This window comes from Megalops cyprinoides, chromosome 4 (genome assembly GCF_013368585.1).
Source record: "Megalops cyprinoides isolate fMegCyp1 chromosome 4, fMegCyp1.pri, whole genome shotgun sequence".
NCBI classification, from domain to species: Eukaryota; Metazoa; Chordata; class Actinopteri; order Elopiformes; family Megalopidae; genus Megalops; species Megalops cyprinoides.
In genome coordinates, this window is record NC_050586.1 from 39,328,939 (window position 1) to 39,352,266 (window position 23,328).

The following is a 23,328-nucleotide window of genomic DNA, read 5'->3' on the forward strand; positions in this document are numbered from 1 at the left end:
TTTGTTTTTTCACCTAAAGAGTAGGAAACTAATTTCTTATCTACATGTGTCACGTTTTGCACATTTAAGTGACACTTACCGAAAGGATAGCTAGGGCAGGTCAGTTGTGGCCATGCTAGTACACCACTCATGAGCCATGTGTGAGTTACTGTAACCATATCTTCTCGTATAAACAAATTCACCTGAGCTAATCCACTTATTTCTTTGGATATGCTACCCCTTTGTTTCCTAGTTCATAGGCAATTGCACTTCCATTTACCTGTCCTAAAGGGTACTGCTGCATGAGATGAAACTGAGAAGAATTCTGAAGCGTCGCACACACTGTGAAGCAAATCTCTAATTGCATTTAATTGCATCATGGGTTGACTCATGGATCGTGATGCAACACGCTGTTTATCTCCATCCCTCTTCCTGTCACAGGTGGGTGAGTTACACCGTCTGTCTGTTGGCTGCTGCACAGAGCGGACTCCGGTCTAGGCCTCCAGCAGTGCAACACCCACTACTGCAATCCAGCAGGTCCTCCAGCCGCCTTCAAGCTACAGGCGGCCTCCGAGCAGGACGGAGCGCTTTAACAGGGGCAGGAAAGGAAGCGATAACCCAAACAGAGTGGTAAAGCGCTCACGTGGAAATGAATTCGCACACCCTCCGGGAGCTGAGTTCGGACACCCTAGGCCGCAGGGTTGAACTTGAATTGAAGAAATCTACGTTTTAAAAACGTACGCGGCCATAAAATCCCCGCCGCACGGGTCCTGTGGGAAGATCTGCGTCTTCCCAATACTGAATTACTGCAACCCAAGAGCAGTGTTAAAAACCCCACCTTCACGCTGTTTTAATAGTTTCACGTGCTAGAACACTGTAGGACATCCGAGGACATTTGAGGAGGAAACTGAAAACGAGCCGAGAGGTACTACGATCACCATGTAACGAAAGTGCATACTCCTGTGACACCGAGGCAAAAAACATTTTTCTAAGTATACTAAAATAAATACAGATGTTTTTTCCGAGCAAAATACGTTGAGACCTTTTTCTAGAACTAAAATTAAGCAGTCCAGAACATGATATTTTTTCTTAACATTCTATTCCTAATATCCTGTTTGTAATAAAAAGCACTCTGATGTGTTTGCCATCTACGTTGTACAGCTCTGCAGCTTGTCATATTCATATTGCGACGTATTAATTTTATCCTAGTCAGCCTATACTGTTCTCAATTTACACTTGTGGATAAATAAAGGTTTATTAATAATAATTACTGTTCTAATAATGATAACATTCACACAACTTCAAACAACATTGAAATACCACACAGTGTTTGCAGAAAGATCGATGCCCGCTGGGGTTGGGACAGATTCCAGCACAGTCAGTGTCAAAGCTGGCTGACAGTCACACGCCGCGTCTAAACCTGTCGGGCGGCCTACCCTGGCGGAGCAGCTGGGCTCGGTGGGCCGGGGGCAGAGAGGTCAACAGGAAGGTGTGGAGGCGCACAGCGAGGAGGAACTTCAGGCCACACTCATCCAGGGTCTCTCCACCTGTTCAATGGAAAAAAAAACAAAAAAACATCACGCACGAGATGTGATGCAATTTCTCTAATTCTGATTGGCTGCACCGCAGTGCGCTCCCTGGTCGATCGCTTACCTTGGCTTTTGCCTTGGCTCTCCCCGATGTCCGTGCTGGTGGTGGCGATGGTATCGGCCAGGGCCATCAGGGACATCTGCTCCATGCGGGTCAGGCCCGGCAAGCTGGAGTGCAGCAGGTGGCTGGAGAGGACCTGGGCGTGGTCGGGCCCGAAGAACGTGGGGCTGTACTGGGACAGGTCGATGACCTTGGGCGCCTCGTCCTCCTGGTCGCTGTCCAGGGGGTCGACCTCTCCGGGGCCGGGGGCGGCCGCCTGGAAGAGCTCGTCGTAGGCGTCGGTCTGGCACGAGCCGCGCCCGCTGTCCCCGCCTACGCTGGCCGCCTTGTCCTTGGCCGCGGGCGGGGCGTCCTCGTCGGCCGCCAGCAGGGCGTAGAGGGGCAGCGGCGGGATGGAGTCGATCTCGGTGTAGTCGGACGCCTCGGCCTTGCTGAAGAGCTTGGGGTCGCGCGCCGTGCTGCCGCTGGCGCTGATGGTGAGGGAGCGGAGCCTGCGCTCCTGGCCGCCGCCGGCTGCCGCGCCGCTGTCCCGCAGGGCCACCACCTCGCCCGCGATGCACTTCACCAGGTGCGACAGGATGGCCTTGGCGCGCCGCACCTTGCCCAGGTCCATCAGCTCTATCAGCTGCACGGGGTGGTACTGCGGCAGGGTGGGGAAGAGGTGGTGCGCCGCCTCGAACAGCCCCGAGTCCTCCATCTCGGCGGGCAGGTCGTAGGCCGTGCGCTTGCCGCTCAGCTTCTGCGCCAGGCTGGTCATGGAGCGCGTCAGCGTCTTTCTGGGCGGCGGGGGGAGGGCGCCGTCCTGCTGGGCCTGTCTGAGGGCGGCGGGCAGGGACGGAGCGCCGGCGGCGTCGGAGTCGGCCGCCGTGCCCGTTTTGGCCTTGCCCGCCGCCGGCTGCCACTGGGAGTAGACGTGCATCTCACAGTCCATGCCCACCACCAGGATGCCGTCCCGCACCCAGGACAGGGACACGGGGACGGGCAGGGCGCCCTCCACAGACGACACCAGGTCCACCGAGCGCAGCGGGACCAGGCGGGACGAGTGGCGCTCCCGGGAGCCGTCGCAGACGCCCAGCTCGCCCGGCCGCCCCGACAGCGGCCCGTACATCTGGAGCTTGGAGCCCACGCCCACCGTCAGGATGTGGGAGCCGTCCTCCCGCGAGACCCAGTCCAGGTGGACGGGGCACCTGGCGGCGGGCTCACTGCGCTCGTCAGGGCCGGCCCCCGGGCAGCGGCGGGCGGGGCCCGCCTCGTCCAGGCTCAGCGTCTGCTCCAGCACCCACTGGGAGCCACCGGTGGACTCGCACTGGAATATGCTGACGCGCGTGCAGGGCTCCTGGCGGGGGCGCTCCTGCCGGTAGGCCACGGCCACGCGGCTGGTGTGGCAGCAGCTGACCTCCACCGGCCGGCCCGGCACGCTGACGGCGCTGCTGCCCGGCAGGCCCTCCTCCACCAGCAGCGGCCACTCCTCCCACGCGTAGCCGGGCTCTCCCGCGGTCTCCTCCCCCGCCGTGGAGCAGCACCTCCAGAACCTCACCCTCCCGTCAGAGCAGGACGTGGCCAGGAGGTACGGGGCCCGGCCCGCCGGCTGCAGGGAGGACGAGCTCAGGTGCCCTGTCACAGAGAGAGAGACAACAGACACTTACCCCACACAATGAATGGACTAGATATTAATAACAAAAAAATAAAAAAGGGAAACAGGGACATGATTAACTGGAAACAGTCCTACTATAAAACATATCCAGCATTACATGGAGTGCATTTAAAATAACCTTAAAATAACAGAAAAATTAAGCGTTTAAATGGAACATCACAGACTGAAATTTCAATGTATCATTTGTAATTCGGTAAAATGTAAGAATTGGTCAAGGGTCGGGACACTTTTGCAAGGCACTGTGTGTGTGTGTGTGTGTGTGTGTGTGTGTGTTTAAACAAAATGAATCCATATGAGCAATCCATGTGAGTCGATCATTTCACTGACAGAGGCTGGATATACACACAGGCACGTGTGAAAAAGCGAGCATGCTGATGTGTGAATGCGCTAATGCGAGAACCCGCTAACGCGCTAAAGCGTGAACGAGCCGCGGGGCGCGCGGGCGCCGCCTGACCTGCCGCCGGGGTGGCGCGGATGACCTCCACGCCGTCGGGCAGCGGCAGCTCCCGGCTGTAGGCCCTGCGCGTGGCCAGCGTGAGGCGCCGCGCGCTCTGCAGGTTGGAGGTGCGCGGGCGGGGCCTCTGCGGGCTCGGCGTGCCCGGCGACTCCGGCGAGAAGCCGAACCGCGAGCCCTCCTGCGACGCGCCCCCGCTGTCGGACGGGGTCGGGGTCTCATCTGCGAGGGAGGGGGGGAGTGAAACAAATCTCATCTGGATTGTATTAGCATGGGACGGGAGGGGGGAGGGTGACCTGCCCTCAAAACCCGACGTTCCAGCGGCTAAACTCCGCAGCTGGCACGCGGCCAAGCCACCCAGCCCCATCGCACCAGCTTAAGCTCCCCTTTATCGTAATACACAACACAGCGGGCAACTCGTCTGTTTACTTTCGGGTACCCACCCACTGTGATCTGGAGGGCAGCCAGCTGCAGGTGCCACATGTGAAGGAGGGACCTCCCGTTCGGCGTGCACTCCACCACCACCAGGAAGAAGCGGGCCGAGAAGCCCTGCTGGCCCTGGGCTTGAAGAGGCACAGACAGCGGGACGGTGAGCATTAATATAACATGCAAAAAAAGCGTAACATGATGAGGTGGTAGCGTAGCAGAGTGGTAAAGAGCTCAAGACTTGAAATTGAAAGTTTGCTGGTTCGCTTCTCTCTTTGGCACTGCTGCTGTACCCTTGGGCAAGGTGCTTAACTCAGAATTGCCTCAGTGAATACATCAAGCTGTATAAACGGATAACGTGCAAAAAACCTTAAACTACGTGAGTCGCTCTGGATAAGAGCATCAACCAAATGACAATAAGGTAATGTAATGTAATGTAATGTAATGAGCTAACATTAGTGTGCTCTAGGGAGGCGTGTGTTGCTGTAACCTTGGGCAAAATACTCATAATTGCCAAAGTAAATATATATTTATACAGCTGAATGACATACAAAAACTGTAACCTGTGTAAGTAGCTCCGGATAAAAGCATCTGCAAAATGACAGTAAGGTAATGTAATGACATTATGTAATGTAATGTAGTGAGCTAACAATAGTGTGCCGGAGTTGGGTGTGCGCTTTCTCGGTGGGAACCTACCGGTCTCTTCCGCAGGTGCTTCCTGCGCGGGGTCCCTCTCGCTGCCCAGGATCAGGTCCTCCTCGAACACGTGCAGCAGCTGGGTCTCCTTCCCGTGCTGAAGAGAGAAAAGTGCCGCAGAGTTAATCCTGTGTAAATCCTGAATGAACAGCGTGTACACCGCTCAGTTCATGGCGGTTAACTCGCTGGAAAGCGTGTGACACACCGCATGCAAATGGCATATACACACCACCGCATCAGTGGTTTAGTCAGAGGATGAAACCCAGGGAAAGTACCTGGTTGGACGTGCTCGATGTCTACTGCGGGCCATCGGACTGGTCTCAATTATAAAACCTCACCTTTTCATGCTCATCTTGTATTTAAAAATCTATGTAAATTATTTTCAAGATCCAACTACATATCTATATTAAACTGTGATGTAAATTGTGTAATGTGTGTCCTTAAAATAGACACGGGCCTAAATATGAAGTGTAGATACTGGCCTAAAACTAGATAAAGTCCTAAATATGGCATACAGTGTTGGGTCATTTTATGCACTGTACAGACGATGCTCCTATCAAATGTGAGAGAAAACACAAGTTAGGTCTGACTGAGCACTTTCTGAATATACACTAGATTATCGTACAAAAAGAGACTAATCCATTTGGACATAACAAAATGTATACATACAAAGTCTGTGATGGCATCCAGCTCAATGATACAGCCTGGTTTTGCAGTTGATTGTTGACTGATGATATTAAAGACCTCTCCAACATATTTCTGAAAACACAAGCCAGAACAGATAAAATGCATATTGTTTCACATTAAACAAGATGCTAAACTGCTAAACAGTGGAGAAGACACATTCAATTAACAACGTTCTGAATGCCGTATTTGTGCAAAAGGCTGCTTTCATACCCAGCAATAAAAACCCTGCAGATCGTTTTATAGTTCCTTACTGAGATTTCAGGGTTGGAGAGCTCGCTCAGCAGTTTCTTGGCCTCAATGACAGCCTGGTACAACCTCAGCGAGTGACCGTCACTTGCCACGAAGCAGGCACTTGGCGAGTTGCCATAGACACCTTGGGAGGACAACAAACTTCTGTGACACTGTCAGCTGAATCTTACAAGCACAGCTACAGATCATCTACCTACTGAACAGGTATTCAACGGTGCACACAGCATTGGAAGCTCCGTCCGCCAAAACCAGGCAGACCGCCACTGTGTCTCGTGAAGGTCAAGCTGATTGGCTGTCCCGTTATGAATATTCATGAAGGGGTGTGGTAAAAAACAATAGCACAAAAGCACAAAAAGGCACAGAAGCTCCTACTCTACACACAGACCTACAGAGAACAAGGGGAAAGCAGAGCAGACAAGTCTACTGCTTAACAGCCTCTAATGCAACCTCAAGTGGTGAACCTCAGGCAGAAGGCTTCTGAAAAACGGCTCTTACCCAGGCAGGTGCTGGGGATGAGCACGGGAAGCCAGGCCACGTTGGAGAAGGCCGAGGCGTGCAGGGAGTTGATCCTGGCCAGCTCCGACACGCCCCCGGAGAAGGACAGCGGCCCCACGGGGTCCACCCTCCACAGGATGAGCTCGCTGTACACGGCGTTGGGGTCCTGGGACATGGCGCCCAGCGAGACCCTGCCCGGGCGGCCCGGGAGGGGCCCGGCGGCGGGGGCGGCCGAGGCGGCGGCGGAGCGGGCGACGTCGGCGTCGGGCGTGCGCAGCGCGTTGTGGTGCGACGTGGTGAGCAGCAGCGGCAGCAGCGAGTGGCACGCCAGGTCGTTGAGGTGGAAGCGGTGGCCGCAGTAGCGCGACTTGTGCGAGACGCTCAGCACGGTGGAGAAGGCCGACTCCTCGGCGAAGCTGACGGCCCACTGGTTGAGCGAGCCGTCGGCGTGCTTGGAGATCATCAGCACGTTGGGCGTGAAGATGCTGAGGCGCATGCTGCCGGGGGCCGCCTTGCCGGGCCCGAAGCCGATCAGCGCAGAGGACGAGTGCGGCAGACCCGCGGGCCTCTGCCGGCCCTGCTGGATGGCCAGGTCCACGTTCTTGTTGCAGGCGTACATCACCACGCTGCGGCTCAGAGAGTTGGCGTCGCCCGTCGGGAACGCCACGGGGATCCGGGACACGAAGGAGACCTGTCACGGAGACGGGGGCAGCAGTCACACCCACGCAATCCCATTTATTTGTTAACACCGTTTTGTACACCGTTCACGTTTGTGATACATCTGCTCTCCAAAAAGCCTGTGGCATTTTGATAAAAGCAAACTAAACGCTGAATCAGCATAACACTGATGGGACAACATCAAATGCCACATCAAAACAAACAGTCCACTCTTGTCAATGTGCATGAAATTGTTAACAGAATTTCAAACGACACAATTCCACAGTAATAAAACCATGGCATCACCACGTGACTGTCATGACGGTTATAAAACTGACAATAACAGAGAGTGACTGCTGATATGTCAAAGTTTAAGAGTATAAAATCGCACAATATTGCACTTATATAAGAGTGTCGCAGTGTGGTATAGCGGTAGGGAGCAGGGCCTGTAACTGAAAGCTTGCTGGTTTGATTCCCCGCTGGGGCACTGCTGTTGCACCCTTGGCACTTAACCCACAATGGTCTCAGTAAATATATAGCTGTATAAATGGATAATGTAAGAACTGTTAACTATGTAAGTTGCCCTGGATAAGAATGTCCGCTAAATGACAATAATGTAATGGAATATGATATCTTTCACAAAAGGATTAGTGATGGTTTGTTTTGCTTGACCAGCGCTGTATGACATGTGGATGCACGGTGGTTGACTGTGCTGAAAGTGCCAACCTACCTGCACCTGGCGGAACATTCCGGGCTGGTACTCGTCCAGCCAGTCCACGTGCCACACCAGCAGGGAGCCATCCATGGGGTGGATGCTGAAGAGCATGTCGGCGCCCTTGTTCCAGTCCTCCAGCAGCACCTCCACCTGGTGCTCCACGGCGGCCGCCGGCAGCGGGACCCCGCCCGGCTCCACCCCACCCCCTCCCGGCCGCTTCCTAAGAGAGGGCGCTGGGTCCTCCTCGTCGCAGCCGGTTTCTGCCAAAAAGCCAGCAGAGACGTGAGCAGTCGCTCTGGGCTGCCCTGTTGCATCCCAGAACCCAGGGAAAGTGTTCAGCTGATCAACACCAAGCATTGACTAATTGACCTTCTAAGCTGGCGCCAGCTTGGTGCATCCATCTGAATGCTTTCTCTGGGGTTCACCTGCGAATGCTTATGAACTTTCTCCTGCCCTCTCCACAATAACTTTAACCTTTAGTTAAAGATGCACGTTAAATACTAACTGTAGAGGTAAAGAGCTCATTGATTCTCAGAGATCAGCATTAGGTACCCACTGATCTCCAGTGTTTACGGCACAGGCTGCAGACGGCATTATTTCGGAGGAGGTTCGCTCCCTTCCCTACCCTCGTCGGACTGGGCGGCCGGCTCGGGGCTTTGCGGCTCCAGGCTGCCCCTCAGCTGCTGCAGGAACACCTCCATGGCCAGCGTCAGGTGCAGCTCCTTGTTGTTGAGCCAGTGGACGGTGAAGGGTCCGCCCGGCTCCTCGTCGTCCGACGCGCTCAGCGAGGAGATGGAGGGGAGGAGGGGGATGTCTGGGACACAACGGTACGAACATCAGGTCTCCGATTCTGTGCTCTCATACCGTGATGTAGTGGTTTTGGTCCTAGCTTACGGCTCCTCATTGGATCTCCTAAGTGTGGACCTCGTGACCTCACACAGTAGTCACTCACACAAAAACATGGCCTACCCAACTAATTAGGAAAAAATACTATGGGCATTTATGGCAATCTTGAGACCAAGTAGTATCGTATGATTATACCAAATAGTATTCCATTAAAAATATCAAAAGATGCTAAAACGTCACGTAAGCAAAGAACCCAGATAAAATTCTGCCAGATGCAGTGAAAAGCAGATCTAAAATCTGACATAATCCCAAGCAAATAGCCTTGTCTAAAATGGGACTCAATCGTTTCCAAGTGGTCTAATCCCCTCTGTGGACACCCTGAGCACTCCGCTGGGGTTTGCCTGCGCTCACCTGTAGCTGGGTTGATGCTGGCGGCGATGTGAAAGTGGCACAGTGCGTTGGCGTGCGGGGCAGCGTTGACCCGGTGGGCGTGGTGCCGGTCCTGCTGGTGCGGGAGGAAGCCGGTGTGCGACGGCTGGGCCAAATGGCGCGCCGGCCCTTTCCACGCGTCCTTCAGGTTCAGCTACGGGACCAGCAGCAAACACAGTCACTCACAGCCTCATCAACATTGAGCATCCACAGCTCCACGGGCAAAGACCGTGTGATTTGGTCCTGATGGGGCACGATGTCAGCAAGCGCTCTGCCGATAAGCTCGGGTATCGAACGGCTGCAGCTAAACCCACCCAATGAGGGGCAGTGAAACATTGACAAGCTGCAGAACTAAGTGGTCAGCATCCAGATCCACAGCGAAGATGTGCAGAAGGGAAAGTCTATAGCAATAGAATTAAGCTGGCAACATGCAGTCTTCCACACTGGACATTTTAACATGGGATTTTAAACAGCCGCTTTAACCACTGACTGACTTCTGCTTAATAACGTGCTGCTTCATGTTTACTTCCCCACAAAGCTGTGGTTGACAATCCCACGCGCGCATAGATGTGCACTCACAGCCATGATCATGCGATCACACACAGCATCCTTAATCCCTGGTCACTGATGATGCCGAGCATGTGATCCTCACTGCCAAACACCCCCCCCCCCCCCCCCCCCCACTAACCCCAACCCCAACCCCAACCCCAACCCCAACCCCAACCCCTATCGATTGGACCATGTGACCATCACTACCACAGTTGGCCCCTAACCTCTCTCAAACCTGGCCCCATGGTTGCCTCAACCCTAGTGCAGCCTGTGGAAAAGCAGGGTTGCTCAGACACCACAGATGCACGGCCTGCCCTTGCTCTCCGCGTCTGAGCAAAGTCAATCACATGATGGCAGTGCTCACATTCCTTCCGGCTCTTAAATCAATAGGCTCTAAAGCCTACAAGCTCGCTTCTTACATGCTCACGAGCGCAGCCTCTTCCCCCTCAGACGTCAGAGGGGTCTCTGCGTGGGTGCTCTTCTGAAGACGGCTCCGCAGAATAACTTTGTGACAGCTATAAATCTTTCCCCTTCCCAATCCGGTCATTATCTCATTCTAGTCTCTGTCATATAAAGGGATGGATCTTAAAAGACATCTGTTGGATTGGGTGCAATATAATTAACTTCAACCCACAGCTTCGGTCTGATGTTACCCACGGCGTTGGACCGATTTAGTAATGCAAATTGGCAGAGAAAACATCTGCGAGAAAAGTTGTGTTGGAGGAACGCGTGGGCGTGCCATGTGTTCCAAGTCTTTATCTACGCAGAGCAGTTTGTTAGACGCGTCCTCGGGCGCCGCTAGGCTCCAGAGGGGCTCTGGCTTGCGTCTTCCATTTCGGGAAGCGCGCCGCTCACCTCCGCGGGGTTCCGGCCCTGCGTGCGGATGCCGGGGGAAGGCCTCTTGCCGTTGCTCGCCGCCCGGAGCGCCTCCCCGCCCTGGGCGTTGCCGTGGCTGCGGCTGTAGCCGGACAGCAGGCTGTCGCTCGGGAGGAGGGTCTCCGCCCACAGCCGGCACACACTGTCCTTGCAGCAGGTCAGCAGCACGTTGCACACCGAGCCCCTGTGGAAGACAGGCGCAACAAAAAAAAACCAATGATGACCCAAGATCCAGTTTCTTGTTGGACAATTAATCATTCGCTGACACCTTAAGACATCACTGCCATCCAAATACAATAATTACAGAGTACCAAAGGGGGTTGTGCTGGAAAACCTACTTTCGCCTTATTGTTCAGCATTAAAAGAAAAAGGATGGAAAAAAAGCTACCATATACTCATTAGGCTTTGTACAGTTAGTCATATCCATGATATATTAAGGTCTAAGGGAAAACACGGGGAGCTTTCACCAAGTTTTAAGATTAAGTGCCACAATGCTACGTGTAATCAATCAAATTGCTGCAACTTGTGAAGCAATCAATCCATTTGCATAAAATACCGACAAAGACGAGTCGCAAGAAATGATGCATAACCAATATAAATGCCAGATTAAGTATGACAAAAGGGCTGTTACGAGCCAGCGAATCACCATGTAAATGGAGGTACGGGTGGAAATGGAGATTAGTTCAGAGCATTTTGCTGGAAGACTGCACAAAACTTTCGCAGGTGAAGGGCAGTTAAGACACTGTAGTGCCTGTAAGCTCCAACTCCAGCGCTAACTCTAACTGTAACACAGAGTAAGTGGCAAAAAAGAGAACCCGTGGGGAAATTCCAAGGGAACACATCTGTAGTTATTCCAATGAAGAGCTACAATGTTATACACTGTATGAACGCTGAATCATACTTGAAAACAAATACACATTATTTTCAGAAGTCATGTGTCATCCCAGTGTCTTTGAAGATCAGCAGAAAACACACTTGAATAAAGTGACTTAGCTGCATGCTATGCATGCTTAGTGAATGCCTATATCCTGGTGCGTCTAAGGAGGGAGCTATGTTTTTGAGCACAGTAAGACCACCTCTCTTGGGGAAACCCCCCTGCTAATTAGTGCTAAGCGTAAACGCACTGGCAAGCGTGGCCTAGATGTCTCTGTTGCCTCAGTCTTCCTACCTTGGCATGAACTTGCTAGTCTTCCGCCAGGAGAAGCCGGTGACGGAGCGCGGGTGGGCCAGGTAGACGAAGGAGAAGTCCAGCTCCCCCTGGGACGACTGCTCCAGTGGGGTGAACAGTGCGTTCACCCCCGACTGCCACCGGCTGGTGCTGTACCACACCTTCACCAGGCAGTCCTCCTGGTGGCGATAAAACGAAGTTTTAGGCAAAGTTCAGCCTAAGATTTTAGTAAACTCAAAGTTCCGCCTGAAGTTTAAGCAGACCTGAAGGTCATCCTGAAGTTTAAGATAACTCATAATTCAGCCTGAAGTTTAAGCAGACCTGAAGTTCATCCTGAAGTTTCAGCAAACATTCCTTCATTTCTTTTTTTATTACCATGCCTCCTAAATTCTAGTATCTCCGCTGTTATTGACTCAGTGAAGGTAAATGGGCCCGTGTCATTGTTTGCCCAGGAACAGCACGTCACCAGTCTCTCTCCCGACATGCGGACAACAATGGCCCCAGCTCTTCCTCTCTCATTATGCGCCACGTATGTGGCCTCACCAGGCGGGTGGCAGCCACAGCTTCGTCACAAGACTAAGATTTAATCAGAATGACAGCTAAATTGGAAGAGGCGCCCAGGGGTCACTCTGGGTGAGATCAACACAACCTTGGAATGGCCTTTGCGGACTCTCAGGAATGCTGTTGCGCTTCTCAAGAGGTGGTGACGACTAGGGCAGAGCTTCACCTTAATGCCACGAGTCCTTTCCTTTTTTCTGGCTCATCAAAAGTGTCCCGCTTCTCTTTACATCTATGTAACATTTCACTGATACAGAATGCAGGCACAATCTTGGTTTCTCACTGAAGCTCTCAGAGCGCTGTGTTATGTAAGCAGACACTGAGGTTCGCTGAAACATTAAATAGGCACACTTTACCAATAAATGACAGTGATGAGACTGTTTGATTAATTTCTTTGCTGTGATGTTCTACAGAAATATGTGTCTTTACAGCAAAGAACAGAGTAAAATGCCTTGGAGTTTGAAGTTACGTCCAAATGGATGAGTGGGATCATCAGTCCTCTCACAAGATTTTAAGAACACAATTTTCAGATAAAAATCTTAATTTTTCAGTTTTAAAAATACGCCTCAAATTCCCAACACACATCAGAAGTCCTTCATATAATGAAACAACTTGAATAATACCACAACCGAGCCAGTATGATGTTTAAATGAAAAGTCATTCAGACTTAAGACTAACAGAAAGCCTGGATATAGCACACATAAGATAACCTCTTAAATCAACCGCCACTCGACTTCACACTGACTGACCCCAAATTCACCCATGGAGAAGCCGCACGTGCAACACTTATTTTTGTATGTTTAAGCCCCGGAGCTATCACTATTACAAACAGCCTGCATTGTACACAGAATCCTTCAGTTTTATGTATCTGCAAATGAGAGAGAATTTAATGCTACCATGCCATCCCTTTGAGTCTAATCCCTTACAAGAGATCCAAGTGAACTGGTTAGACATTCCACATAAGCCAATGAAGCCAGTGAACCATGAAAGGAAATACTTATCTCATTACATGGCAAATAATGCAGCTCTTCAGTCTGACATGCCTTTGAAAGGAGAATAATTCTTCAGAAGCTCCAAAGCTTTTTGTGTCAGGCGTTGAAGTGCATCTTCACTAACCAACAGCAAAATTCAATTTTGTTTAAAACGATTGTGATTTAAAAAAAAAAAAAGAATACCTTCGAATTACATTAAACCTGTAAACCTGTTATTTTTGTGTATTTTTAAAACATACATGACATTTGCCCACTCTGAGCAAAATCACAAATTTTTTAGACCGTTTTAAGTCCATTTTTTTTACAGTTTTATTGACCTTTGGCAGATGACATCTGAGTGCCACATCGTGTAGTATATACATATGATAAACCTGACATAAAAACAATCTGGACCAATAACTGTGCGACATCTAAGTGGAATGACATACTGCCACTTGCACCAGCAATAATGAAATCCATTATGACCAGAGACTTTTGATAAAGATGATAAAATGCGTGTAGTAGCTGACAGCAAGTCCAGTTTCTTGTTTATTCTAAAACAGCATGATAACAGCCAAACCAAAATTCAATGGCGCAGTGGAAGTACATGTATAGAAAACATTTATTCCTGCAGCTGTGTTACGTTAGCACATATGCGTATGTTTTGGGGTGGAAGGGGACTGTTGAGCTAGCACGCTAAAAAGCCTACTCACGTGCCCGGCTGTGGCGAAGAACTCCCCGCCTGGCGAGAACTTCATCAGATGAACTGAAGACGCTGTTCTGCAAACACAGACGAGGTTCGGGATAACTGTGAGCTACTTTAATCACAGCTGTGTTCACGCTTGGCCGGCTCATGAGGAAAAGATATTCCATATCACCATATGCTCTGGCGCCACAAAATAATGTAAGTATCATTCACTCCAACATTCACTTTAAAACCTTTCTTGAACAAAAACCTACTTTATCTGCATTCTAGTGCAACTGGCTTCTCAAGATATGGCCTACACAATAACAGTGGTCTCTGGCCTGTCTATAGTTGCTGCTTGCCCAGCTGTTTTGAACCCATTCTCGTATTTTTTTTCGGTTTCTTACTTGCATTCCCAGATACACCTCCATGCAGACAGGTGGGCTCCGATAGTCATTTCCACCTGCTCTTCCTCTGGCTCCGAGTTGGAGCGGAGGTTGGACCACAGCTGCAGGCTTGTGGACCCAGTTAAAAGGCGTGTTCCTGGGTGATGAATACGGATCGATTAGCACAGAGGTTTCTGAGAAGGTCAAACACATTCCATTTCTTTCAGATGAAGAAAAACTGAACATATATAGATGGTTATAGAATTAACAATGTGGGAAGGTTTATCCATCGTTACTATCCACAGTTACACAGAGAATTTCATCTTGGCCTCACCTGTGGGGTCCCATGCTAGGTTGTGCGCTACTGACTGCAAAACAAACTGTCCACTTTTCTGCCACTGGTAGTTAAGTTTCTACAAGACAAGGATAAGTAAACATAACGTCACAATTTATTATAAAAAAAACTGGATGGAGCCATTTGTCATTACAAAAAAGTTCATAAAAACAAGACAATCACACACTGCTCTCCTTACTGTGAAGGATTTGAATACATTAACTTGTTATGCTATGCAGCTACAGTGAAATCAAAAGTGTCACCAGAACTCACTGTTGAAGCCTTTTCCTTCTGATTCAAGAGAGGAACGGGTTCAAACACACATACGACGTTCCCATAGGAGGCTGCCACCTACCAACAAAACCGAATGAGAGCGGTGAGGAGACAGCATCAAAAAACACAAAGAATTTACAGTCTGCACTAAATAAGGAAACTGAAAGAAGAAACCAAAGGCAAACACATACCCATAATGCTGTACTTCAAATGCACCTTTTTATAAACACAACGGATGAAGCGGCTTCTATATTATGTGAACATTTATAGTGGTATGGGGGAAAAACCCTACAGTAACCCTTTAATGTTCATGGCTCTTGAAGAATGAAGGACAGGACCGCTGATAGCTGAAGCGATGTTCATGGGGCTGTCACTCGACTGAATATCTTCCCCCTTATCAGCACGCCGCAGAGCTTTCTATAACAAACAAGGCCAGGGCGGAGTGGGCAGGCAGGCTGAACGGCTTCGGCGGCAGAAAAATTTCACAGCGCAAGAATGAAGAAGAGATGAAAGGCATTTTATCTGAAGGCAGATGCTTATCAGAGGACAGACCCCAGCGCACAGAAAGACGACAGATTGAGGACAAGGAGGTGGAGGAGAACGGTTAGCAAAGTGGTAAGCAAGAACTACGGCTCTGAGGCGAGTCTGAGCGGAATTCAGCAGCCGGCCGGGGTGGGGGATAAGTGTGACGCGTTTGCATTACCAGAAGAAGATGTATGCTGAAAGCAGGAAGGCCGGGGACGACCACACTGATGGTAACTGTGGCAAGAAATGACCACAGCCTGTCCTTTCACACTGTGCTACATGGCACAAAAACGCATGGCCTGTTTGTTTTGTCTCCTCGCACCCTTGTAAGAGACAAAGGCAGCAGACTGAAGGAGCAGAGGCACTAAGCACAAACAAACTCTTCCAAGCAGTAGTTTACACACCGAGAGAAGCACCATGATGAAAGTAAACTGCAACTGCCAAAAAAGATGTTCTCTTCAAAAGAAGACTCATGCTGGAATTGTTTATTGTCCCTGTTGTGAGAAAAGGGACCCTTTCACTTCTGTAGTCGCCTGCCTCAAAAACTGTACACAGTTTCAGTTTCAAAGCAGTCTGAGGTAGAAGTGTGACCTTGCTAACTAGGTGCTGACATAAAGCCTTCTCACAGTCAGCAAGCTTACCAACAGTAATGAGTACAAAATTCTCACATTCGACTGCTGTGACTTCCTCTTTATCATTGACACTGCATTCATGTAGAAAAGCCCCCCCTTAGCAGCGTGCTTGTCACGGCGCTTCAAAAGTTGTCAAAGCTTGCTAGCAGTGACGTCCGTTTTACCAGACAGGTCAGTTTCATGCTTGCTGCGAGGCCAGAATTTAAACAGACAGGTCTTATTTCTGCATCAGGTCTGGCCCCACAATCGTCTACAACAGACTTATGAAAACAATGAATCCCCATCTACTTCCTCCAAGACTGAAAAAGCCTTGGTCTGCAGTGTTTTTGGTTTGTACAAATGCAAACTGCACTCCATATTCATTCAGATCTCTTGAAACAATAACTTGCCTGACACAGGATACACTTCATATGCGTAAATAAATTCATGCATAGATACTCCCATCCTGCAGTACCCGCGAATTCACTGCAATAAATAAGCACCCAGTAACACAAAACAGGTCATTTTCTGTGCAATCCTGCAGGTAGTTCTGGGTTAAATGACACACAGAGGATCAAGTCACACTGAACTTGCTCATGTACCAAAGTCATTGTTTAACGCTATGACTCAGTTTCCAAGGGCGACGGGACAGCGGCTAACCACGGGACATCGCGTATTTGGCACCGCTCCTGAATTTTTCAGCTGCGCTCTATTCACACTTGTTCACCTACACATTGTTTTTCTTTGTGTTTTTCGCCTCCACTGTGGGAATGCAGTGGTAACCAGGCTACGGGGGGGGGTTTGAAAGTGAAAGTGATGCACTCTGGCGCTACATAATGCGCACATACTCTTCTGTACACTACATGTTACACCACATTACAAGTACACACCATATTTCAAGTTAAATCACCACACTGAGAGGAGTAAAAGCAATCTAACATCTAGGCTAATATAAATAACCCATCTGTTAGACTAAAATAACTGAAACAGATGAAGGATAGCTGTGAACCAGCAGCTTTTCCAACTCAGCTGTTTAATTAACTCCAGTAATGAAAAGGACATGAGCTATGAGAATTACGGTGTTTAACAATTCTTCGTATAAAAATATCCTCACCTCTGTATCACATTGGGTTCATCAGTTAACATGCATAAAAGACATCACACAATGTCACTGACAGCGATGAGGCATACTTGCCTGCTTGAACAATTTATTTCACCACAAAACAGACTCAGGAAGTATTTCATTTATCTTGTGACATGTGCGTGTGTGTGTGCGTGTGTGTGTGTGAGAGATCCAGTTTAGAAAAGCCCCTGCTGCTGACCTTCCCAACTCTAGCCCTATAACCCCATATAGTATCCAACATGTGAAGCTTCGCGGTAGGGGCTTGAACACCCCCTAAAACTGAAGTGCTGCAATGGCTCACAAAACACCACACGCCATCCCATGATGGGTGACGACTGGGCATAAAACACAGCGCACCTCTGGAGAGAGAGCTCCTTTTCAGCACTTCACTGAATTCTGCTGGGAACTCCAGGTCAAAAAAGACAACAGCCCAGAGATGAGGTTAAATACAGGGAAATGACTATTTCTTAGGTGCTCATAATGAAAATGTGAGCAGCTTTCAAATTAACTTTGGAGAAGGTTGCCTTGGAGAAAATTGAACAAACTCAATTTCCTCAGCATTGTGTTTTATGTGCTACTGTGGGGAATGGAATGAAGAATCCTTGCGGATCTGTCAAAAAAGGCAGCAATACTGAAAACTATTTCTGTCTGCATCACGACATCGACCTACACTAAGACTGAAAAGCAAACTGAATTAATGTTAAGAATATCTTTACTAAAATGTAAGGCAACACTGGCACATGACACAACCAAAGGCATTCTTTCCTGCTTATGCTAATTCATTCATTAAAATGGGGGGGGGGTGAATTTGATTATATTTGGTTTTAATTAGCACTGGCACATTTCAGCTGACAAACTGGTCAGTCACGTTGCTCAATTTGCAACTGTCTTCAGGACAGTACTACAGCTGTAAATCTTGTTTAACCTACAACAGAGATTCAGAAGCAAGGAAAACGGCAATGACGTGTAGGATTAATAGCATACTGTGCCAGATTACTCCCTGTAAATGTAGGCAAGAAAAAGAAAACACAGATTGTAAGACTCTCTCCTGAACATACCATACAGAGCTCAGGCATCTTAAACAATTCCCTGAAGCTAGTGTGCTAGATTTCACATGGCTGCTCGAAAAGCTTTTAGGTCAATGAGCTGTTTAGAATTACACTCCTTTCAGTGGGGTAAAGCATTCTGATCACATCGTCCTCACTCAGATCAAGACATTTTTCTGCTATTTTTCTTGAGCTTTAACAATACGCCAGACTTCACATGGCTACCACAAATGCTTAAGTCCAAAGAGCTAAATTTAAGTCCCAAAAGGGAATGATTAATCAAAGAAAGCTCTTGCAAGAGATCAGTCTTACTAACACAGACTAATAAATCCTTTCATGCCAGAGTTTCATGCCTTCAGATCTGCACTGTAGCGAGAAGAATGTTACTGACTACTGTGGAGATGGAGGAAACCAACTGCCAGCAAGAGGGTATGAAAAGAGAAGCAGTAACGTGGTCTCTTACCTGACCCCCCTGCAGAGAGCAGTCCACACAGCCCACCTGGATATTACCATGCTTCGTCCCTGGAATGATCTGCAGCCTCTCAAAATCACTGCCCAGGATCACGATGTCACAGCCAGACGCATAGGCCTACAGCAGGATACAGGGTGAATGAACATATCCACACACTCCTGTCACTTCTTATGCATTCATTAATTATTCTCCTGCCAATATCTGTGCTTGCCAAATGGCGTTACATCTGCATTTTACCCCTTCTCCACTTGGAGCCAAGATCTCCACTGGAAACGAAGCCGACTCGCTATGTTCGGTTTTACGGTTTTCTGTGGGATTGATTTTGCCGAGCCGTACTAGAACTGTGATATCCCAGCTCCACAACCTTTTTTCTGTCTGGGTAAAAGCAGGCAAGGTGCAGCGTTGGTAAAGTGTATGCTGATGTTGTGTCAGTCAGCTCTAGATTTGTTGGGAAGCCGAAAATTCTTACGGGAGGTTTCTGTCAATGTTCTATGAAGTATGGCTACCAATGTAGTCATCGAGTTAGCACACATGACCCAACTGGCCTGAAAAATGTACACCTTTCACCCTTGTTCCTTCTAGCAACCTGGGCGTGACTGATGTGTACATTGACAGAAAACACGTTTACACAGAATGCAGCTGACTAGGATTTCATGTTTGTAAGGGAAACAAAAGCTTGATAACTCCATAAGATATTTCCCCTGCTTATGAGTCTACAACACCTAATATATCCTCCCATCAACATGCTATGGATTAAACTAACAGCACAGGTAGTGCAATGGAAAACAAACCAAGCCTTGTCAGCCCAGTACCTGGCAGTTCCTTCTGTTAAATGGAAAAAGGGTACAAGTCACCCTAAATAAGAGCATCCAATATAAAAACGACAGAAACTACTATGTTATTCGCAGGATGAAGTGTAACATGAGCAGTTAATGAGAAATTACATGCTTCACAATCTGAAATCTTCCAATAAGCAAACTAAAAAATAAGACAATATGATTGTTTTCTTATACAATGAATGAAGTTTGACAGTTTGTCACGACCAGGATCTAGACCTACCTGCATAAGGCATGTTTACTTAAGTCTAGACAATAACCTAAGATCGACTTCCACTGTAAGGTGAACCTTAGTTCAGCATACCCGAGACAAACACACGGGGACTTCTTTGGAAAGTCATCGTGCAATATAATGTGTGCAGTCAGGCAACACAGCAAGAAAAGCAATCGACAAATACAGAGGGCATATTGTTGGATACATGAGTTAACTAAAGGTCATGTCTGCCTGGATCGGCAATGTTTTACCTTGCCAACAGAAGGGAGGGCATACACAAAAATAGTCTGCCATTGATCCTCACTGAGAAGCTCTAGGCTGAGAGTATTGAATTCTCTGTTCTGACTTTACTGTAGGGTGATGGAAGGATGTTGCATGTTAACAGTGTGCATTACACAAAGGTATGTGGACCATTCCCACAGACAAATGTGCAAGTCTGTAGTTCCAAATTTAAATTCATACTGAAATTTATTCCACAATTAGTTCGTATTGACCAATTAAGTACTGCAATTAGCTGTCACCGCAAATCGGGACTGTATCCACAAACCATTAGTTAAAAAGGAATGATATACTATATACTTCCTTACCGTGAAAGGCTCGTCATTTATGTTTCCTACAGCGAAACAGTTATCTCCCGGGTTGACAGCTCCTGTGAGGACTTGATGTAGATTCATGACTCTGAATGCAGTACCGGCGTCCCTCTCCCTCCTCCCTTTTTTAACGTGGCCTCAAACTAGAGGAAATGCAGCCAGGACAGGACGACGTGATGACATTTTGATTTTGACTGGGCGTCTGCACATCCAGCAGATATGTTGCGGTGGGGCTGAGATATGTTGCCGACTTCACCCTCTGACAATTCAAAACCAATACAACATCAGTTAGCTACCAAGCTACTACGATTCAATCAAGCTTACTCATTTTCCTAAACAAAATTCAGGCTACCATACGATCAACAGCCTGGTACTCCTTACGATTACAAGCCAAGCAGATTTGTAGCCACAATGATTACTCTACAAAACAAATCTTACCCGTCTTGATATAATTTGATACACTAGCTAGCTATCGTGTTGACTTAAACTAGCAAATTGGCTGGCTTACTAGCTACATCACACACGATTCAGCTAACTACAAAGCGACAACAGCAAAGGTTAGGCAAATAGCTAGCTAGTTCAAATGTGTGATATCACCCTGAAATATAGCTAACGTTAGCTGTTATCTAACATTATATATGGTGTCTAAATAGCTAGGCAAATAGGGCTAGACACGTTAGCTGCAAATGACTTTCGCCCACATAACAGGTTTTGCCTGTCTGTCCAAGTGGACTGTTCGGCCTTTGCCTACAGACAAACCGGCGTTTATGGCAAAGCATTAGCCGGATAGCTACTTGAACGAGTTCTGTCTATCGACTCACGTGATGTAGTTTGTCATACACAAGTAAAAATAAAACTATTCTGACACGTATTATTCCATCGAATAGGCCAAATGATTCCGAGATGAATTCACAGTCCCTGGTGCTTTGGTAGCTAACTTATCTACGTTAACGTTACCTGGCAAATTGATCGATCAATTCCTCTTAATATTCAGATTTTCTGGATAGCAAGCTAGCTGTATTAACAACTTGGCCTAATTAACTAACGTCAACTAGTTAAAGTTACTTGGCTCGCAAACTATCTTGCTTAGTTGTTAGGCATCCTAAGCTAGCTAGCTAGTTCCAAGATCGCTAAGTAAACATTCTACAGTAAGCTATATAACGGCTAATGTCAAGCCTATGTAACTAGCTAGGTACTTGTTTGATATACTTACTTTTCGCCGTGTGACCATGCCCCTTGTCTTTAAAATATGACGTGATTAGCTAGTTAGCTTTGTAGCACATTTGCTAGCTAGCTAGCGACTGCAATACAGCAAGTTAGCTAGCTTGTAAGATTCGGCTAGCTAGTTAATGCCATCACATTTCTGCACGGATACACGAACTGCCAGCCTGTTAGCCAGCAGGCTAAATGTTATCTAGCTGCTACAAGATGTCAGGCACAAAAGGCGCGTTTTCAAGCTAGCCAGCTATTTACCATTCAAGTCAACACATGCTAAGAGATATTTAAGAATAATTATACGAAGAATCGATCAGTTAAATAATTACACACTAAGAGGTACATGTTTGGTAGGGGGTATGTTATACCGTATGAGAAGCAATGCACTGTGGTTACTGTAGTCCGGTAACTACGGTACCACTTTCCCATGGAGTCTGACGTCACCTACATCCCTCTTTACCATTGCCTATATTGCCATTATTTTCATTTTAAATCTTCATTGTGATTTCCTCTAACGTCTCAAACACTCATCAGAACTATGTTATTACCCAAACACTCAATTCTGCAGGCGAAAAAAACACAAAATTACTTCCCGTTGATGCATGACAAGCTTCTTAACATCTTCCGGTTTGGTCAAGCCCGGATGACGTTCGTCACGTAAATTCAGAGTAACTGCGTAGCGCTGTGCAGAGGTTGTCCAAAAGCGCAACTTGTGTGCCACGCTGCGCAAATATAATGCGGAATTTATCCGAATTCTCAGAATGTCAGACCAAGCTGCACACTGAAATAGTCTTCAGTAAACAGCAAGCAAACATCAAGCTGAATAATTTTATACTGTGATCCCCTGCTAAATAAATAAATGAAATAAAATATGTAAATACAGTGATATCAAAAAGGTGCCTATTCTTAGATCGGCTCTACCCAGGTGCAGCATGACAGCTGTGGCACAAATACATGTTGTGTGAATAGCTGGAAAATGAGTTTGCGGGTTGCAACAGCAGTTAGCCTGTAGAATCATTGGAGTGTTTGGGGGTGTCATTAATTGATCTGCATGGTGTTTGGGCACAGTGAATAAGTTAAGCCATCCATATAATTTGAAGATCTATGGACTTGGTCAGAATTTTGCACAGTATTAGCACTTAGACCAGTGGTTAGCAACAAGAGTTTTTGTTTAGGCCACGTGCATTGCTCACATTCCCCCAAAATGGGTCAGATATGATAAATGCTGCAATGCTACTCCAAAATCTGACATCTGCTTTAAAAACACCTTGGCTATTGTAATCAGTTCAACAGTCACTTCACCCATACAGGTTAAGGTATAAATTTGTGCTGTTTTTAAAAGTGAACATTTCTAAACGCTTAAGAAAATATTTGTTTATTTAATTGTTTGTGTTTTGTCTCATGTGAGTCCTGGTAACTCCATACAGTCTTTGATCACAGCAGCTGGAACTGTGGGACTGGAGCTTTTTCGCAATGTGAAAATGCCATATCAGTGCTTTAGGAAAAATCTGTGTTTGTGCTAACCATTATATACAGTTTATGAGTATTTCACCATAAACAGGCTAATTGTTCGACAAATCACTGTCAATGATGAAGAACCGTTTAATAAGTCAAAATGGAAAATCATTTTGTGTGTACGATCTGTAATGAACAGAGATGACTGTCTAAAGATGACTATTCATCATATTAGGAGGGATCCTAATGTAATCTCCTGTTCTAAAGTAAATTGCCAGCATAGGCATGAAAGAAGAGAAGATTATATTCTCTCAATGGTCAGGGTTAGGAAAATACCAAATTATTACAGCTGTGGCTTTGCACATATGAGTACATCCAATAAAGTATTTACTAAAGTATTTACACACATATCCAGGCTTCATTGAATGGTAATACGAATCATTTCTCCCATTTTCAAAACGCAAAGCGTTTTTTACTCTAAATGCAATTTTCACAAATAATACA

General features: G+C 47.6%; 1 protein-coding gene across 6 annotated transcripts in view; it reads right to left on the reverse strand.

Moving 5' to 3' along the window:
* Window positions 1-21,796, reverse strand: part of dmxl1 (Dmx-like 1) — a 43,014-nt gene extending 21,218 nt beyond the window's left edge. For 2 of the 6 annotated variants that reach the window (XM_036526573.1, XM_036526569.1), the window contains exons 1-20: window positions 21,368-21,719; window positions 20,152-20,413; window positions 18,506-18,631; window positions 14,738-14,815; window positions 14,465-14,543; window positions 14,152-14,287; window positions 13,773-13,839; window positions 11,531-11,709; window positions 10,342-10,546; window positions 8,920-9,091; window positions 8,288-8,476; window positions 7,678-7,922; window positions 6,291-6,981; window positions 5,798-5,919; window positions 5,529-5,618; window positions 4,860-4,956; window positions 4,181-4,300; window positions 3,738-3,959; window positions 1,633-3,243; window positions 1,416-1,526 (exon numbers count right to left, since the gene is read on the reverse strand). In XM_036526573.1, coding sequence (XP_036382466.1) covers window positions 1,416-1,526; window positions 1,633-3,243; window positions 3,738-3,959; window positions 4,181-4,300; window positions 4,860-4,956; window positions 5,529-5,618; window positions 5,798-5,919; window positions 6,291-6,981; window positions 7,678-7,922; window positions 8,288-8,476; window positions 8,920-9,091; window positions 10,342-10,546; window positions 11,531-11,709; window positions 13,773-13,839; window positions 14,152-14,287; window positions 14,465-14,543; window positions 14,738-14,815; window positions 18,506-18,631; window positions 20,152-20,238 — 4,627 coding nt within the window. In that variant the 5' untranslated portion in view covers window positions 20,239-20,413; window positions 21,368-21,719. The other 4 variants (XM_036526570.1, XM_036526571.1, XM_036526572.1 and 1 more) reach the window with 4 other exon arrangements.
* Window positions 21,797-23,328: the final 1,532 nt, after the last annotated feature.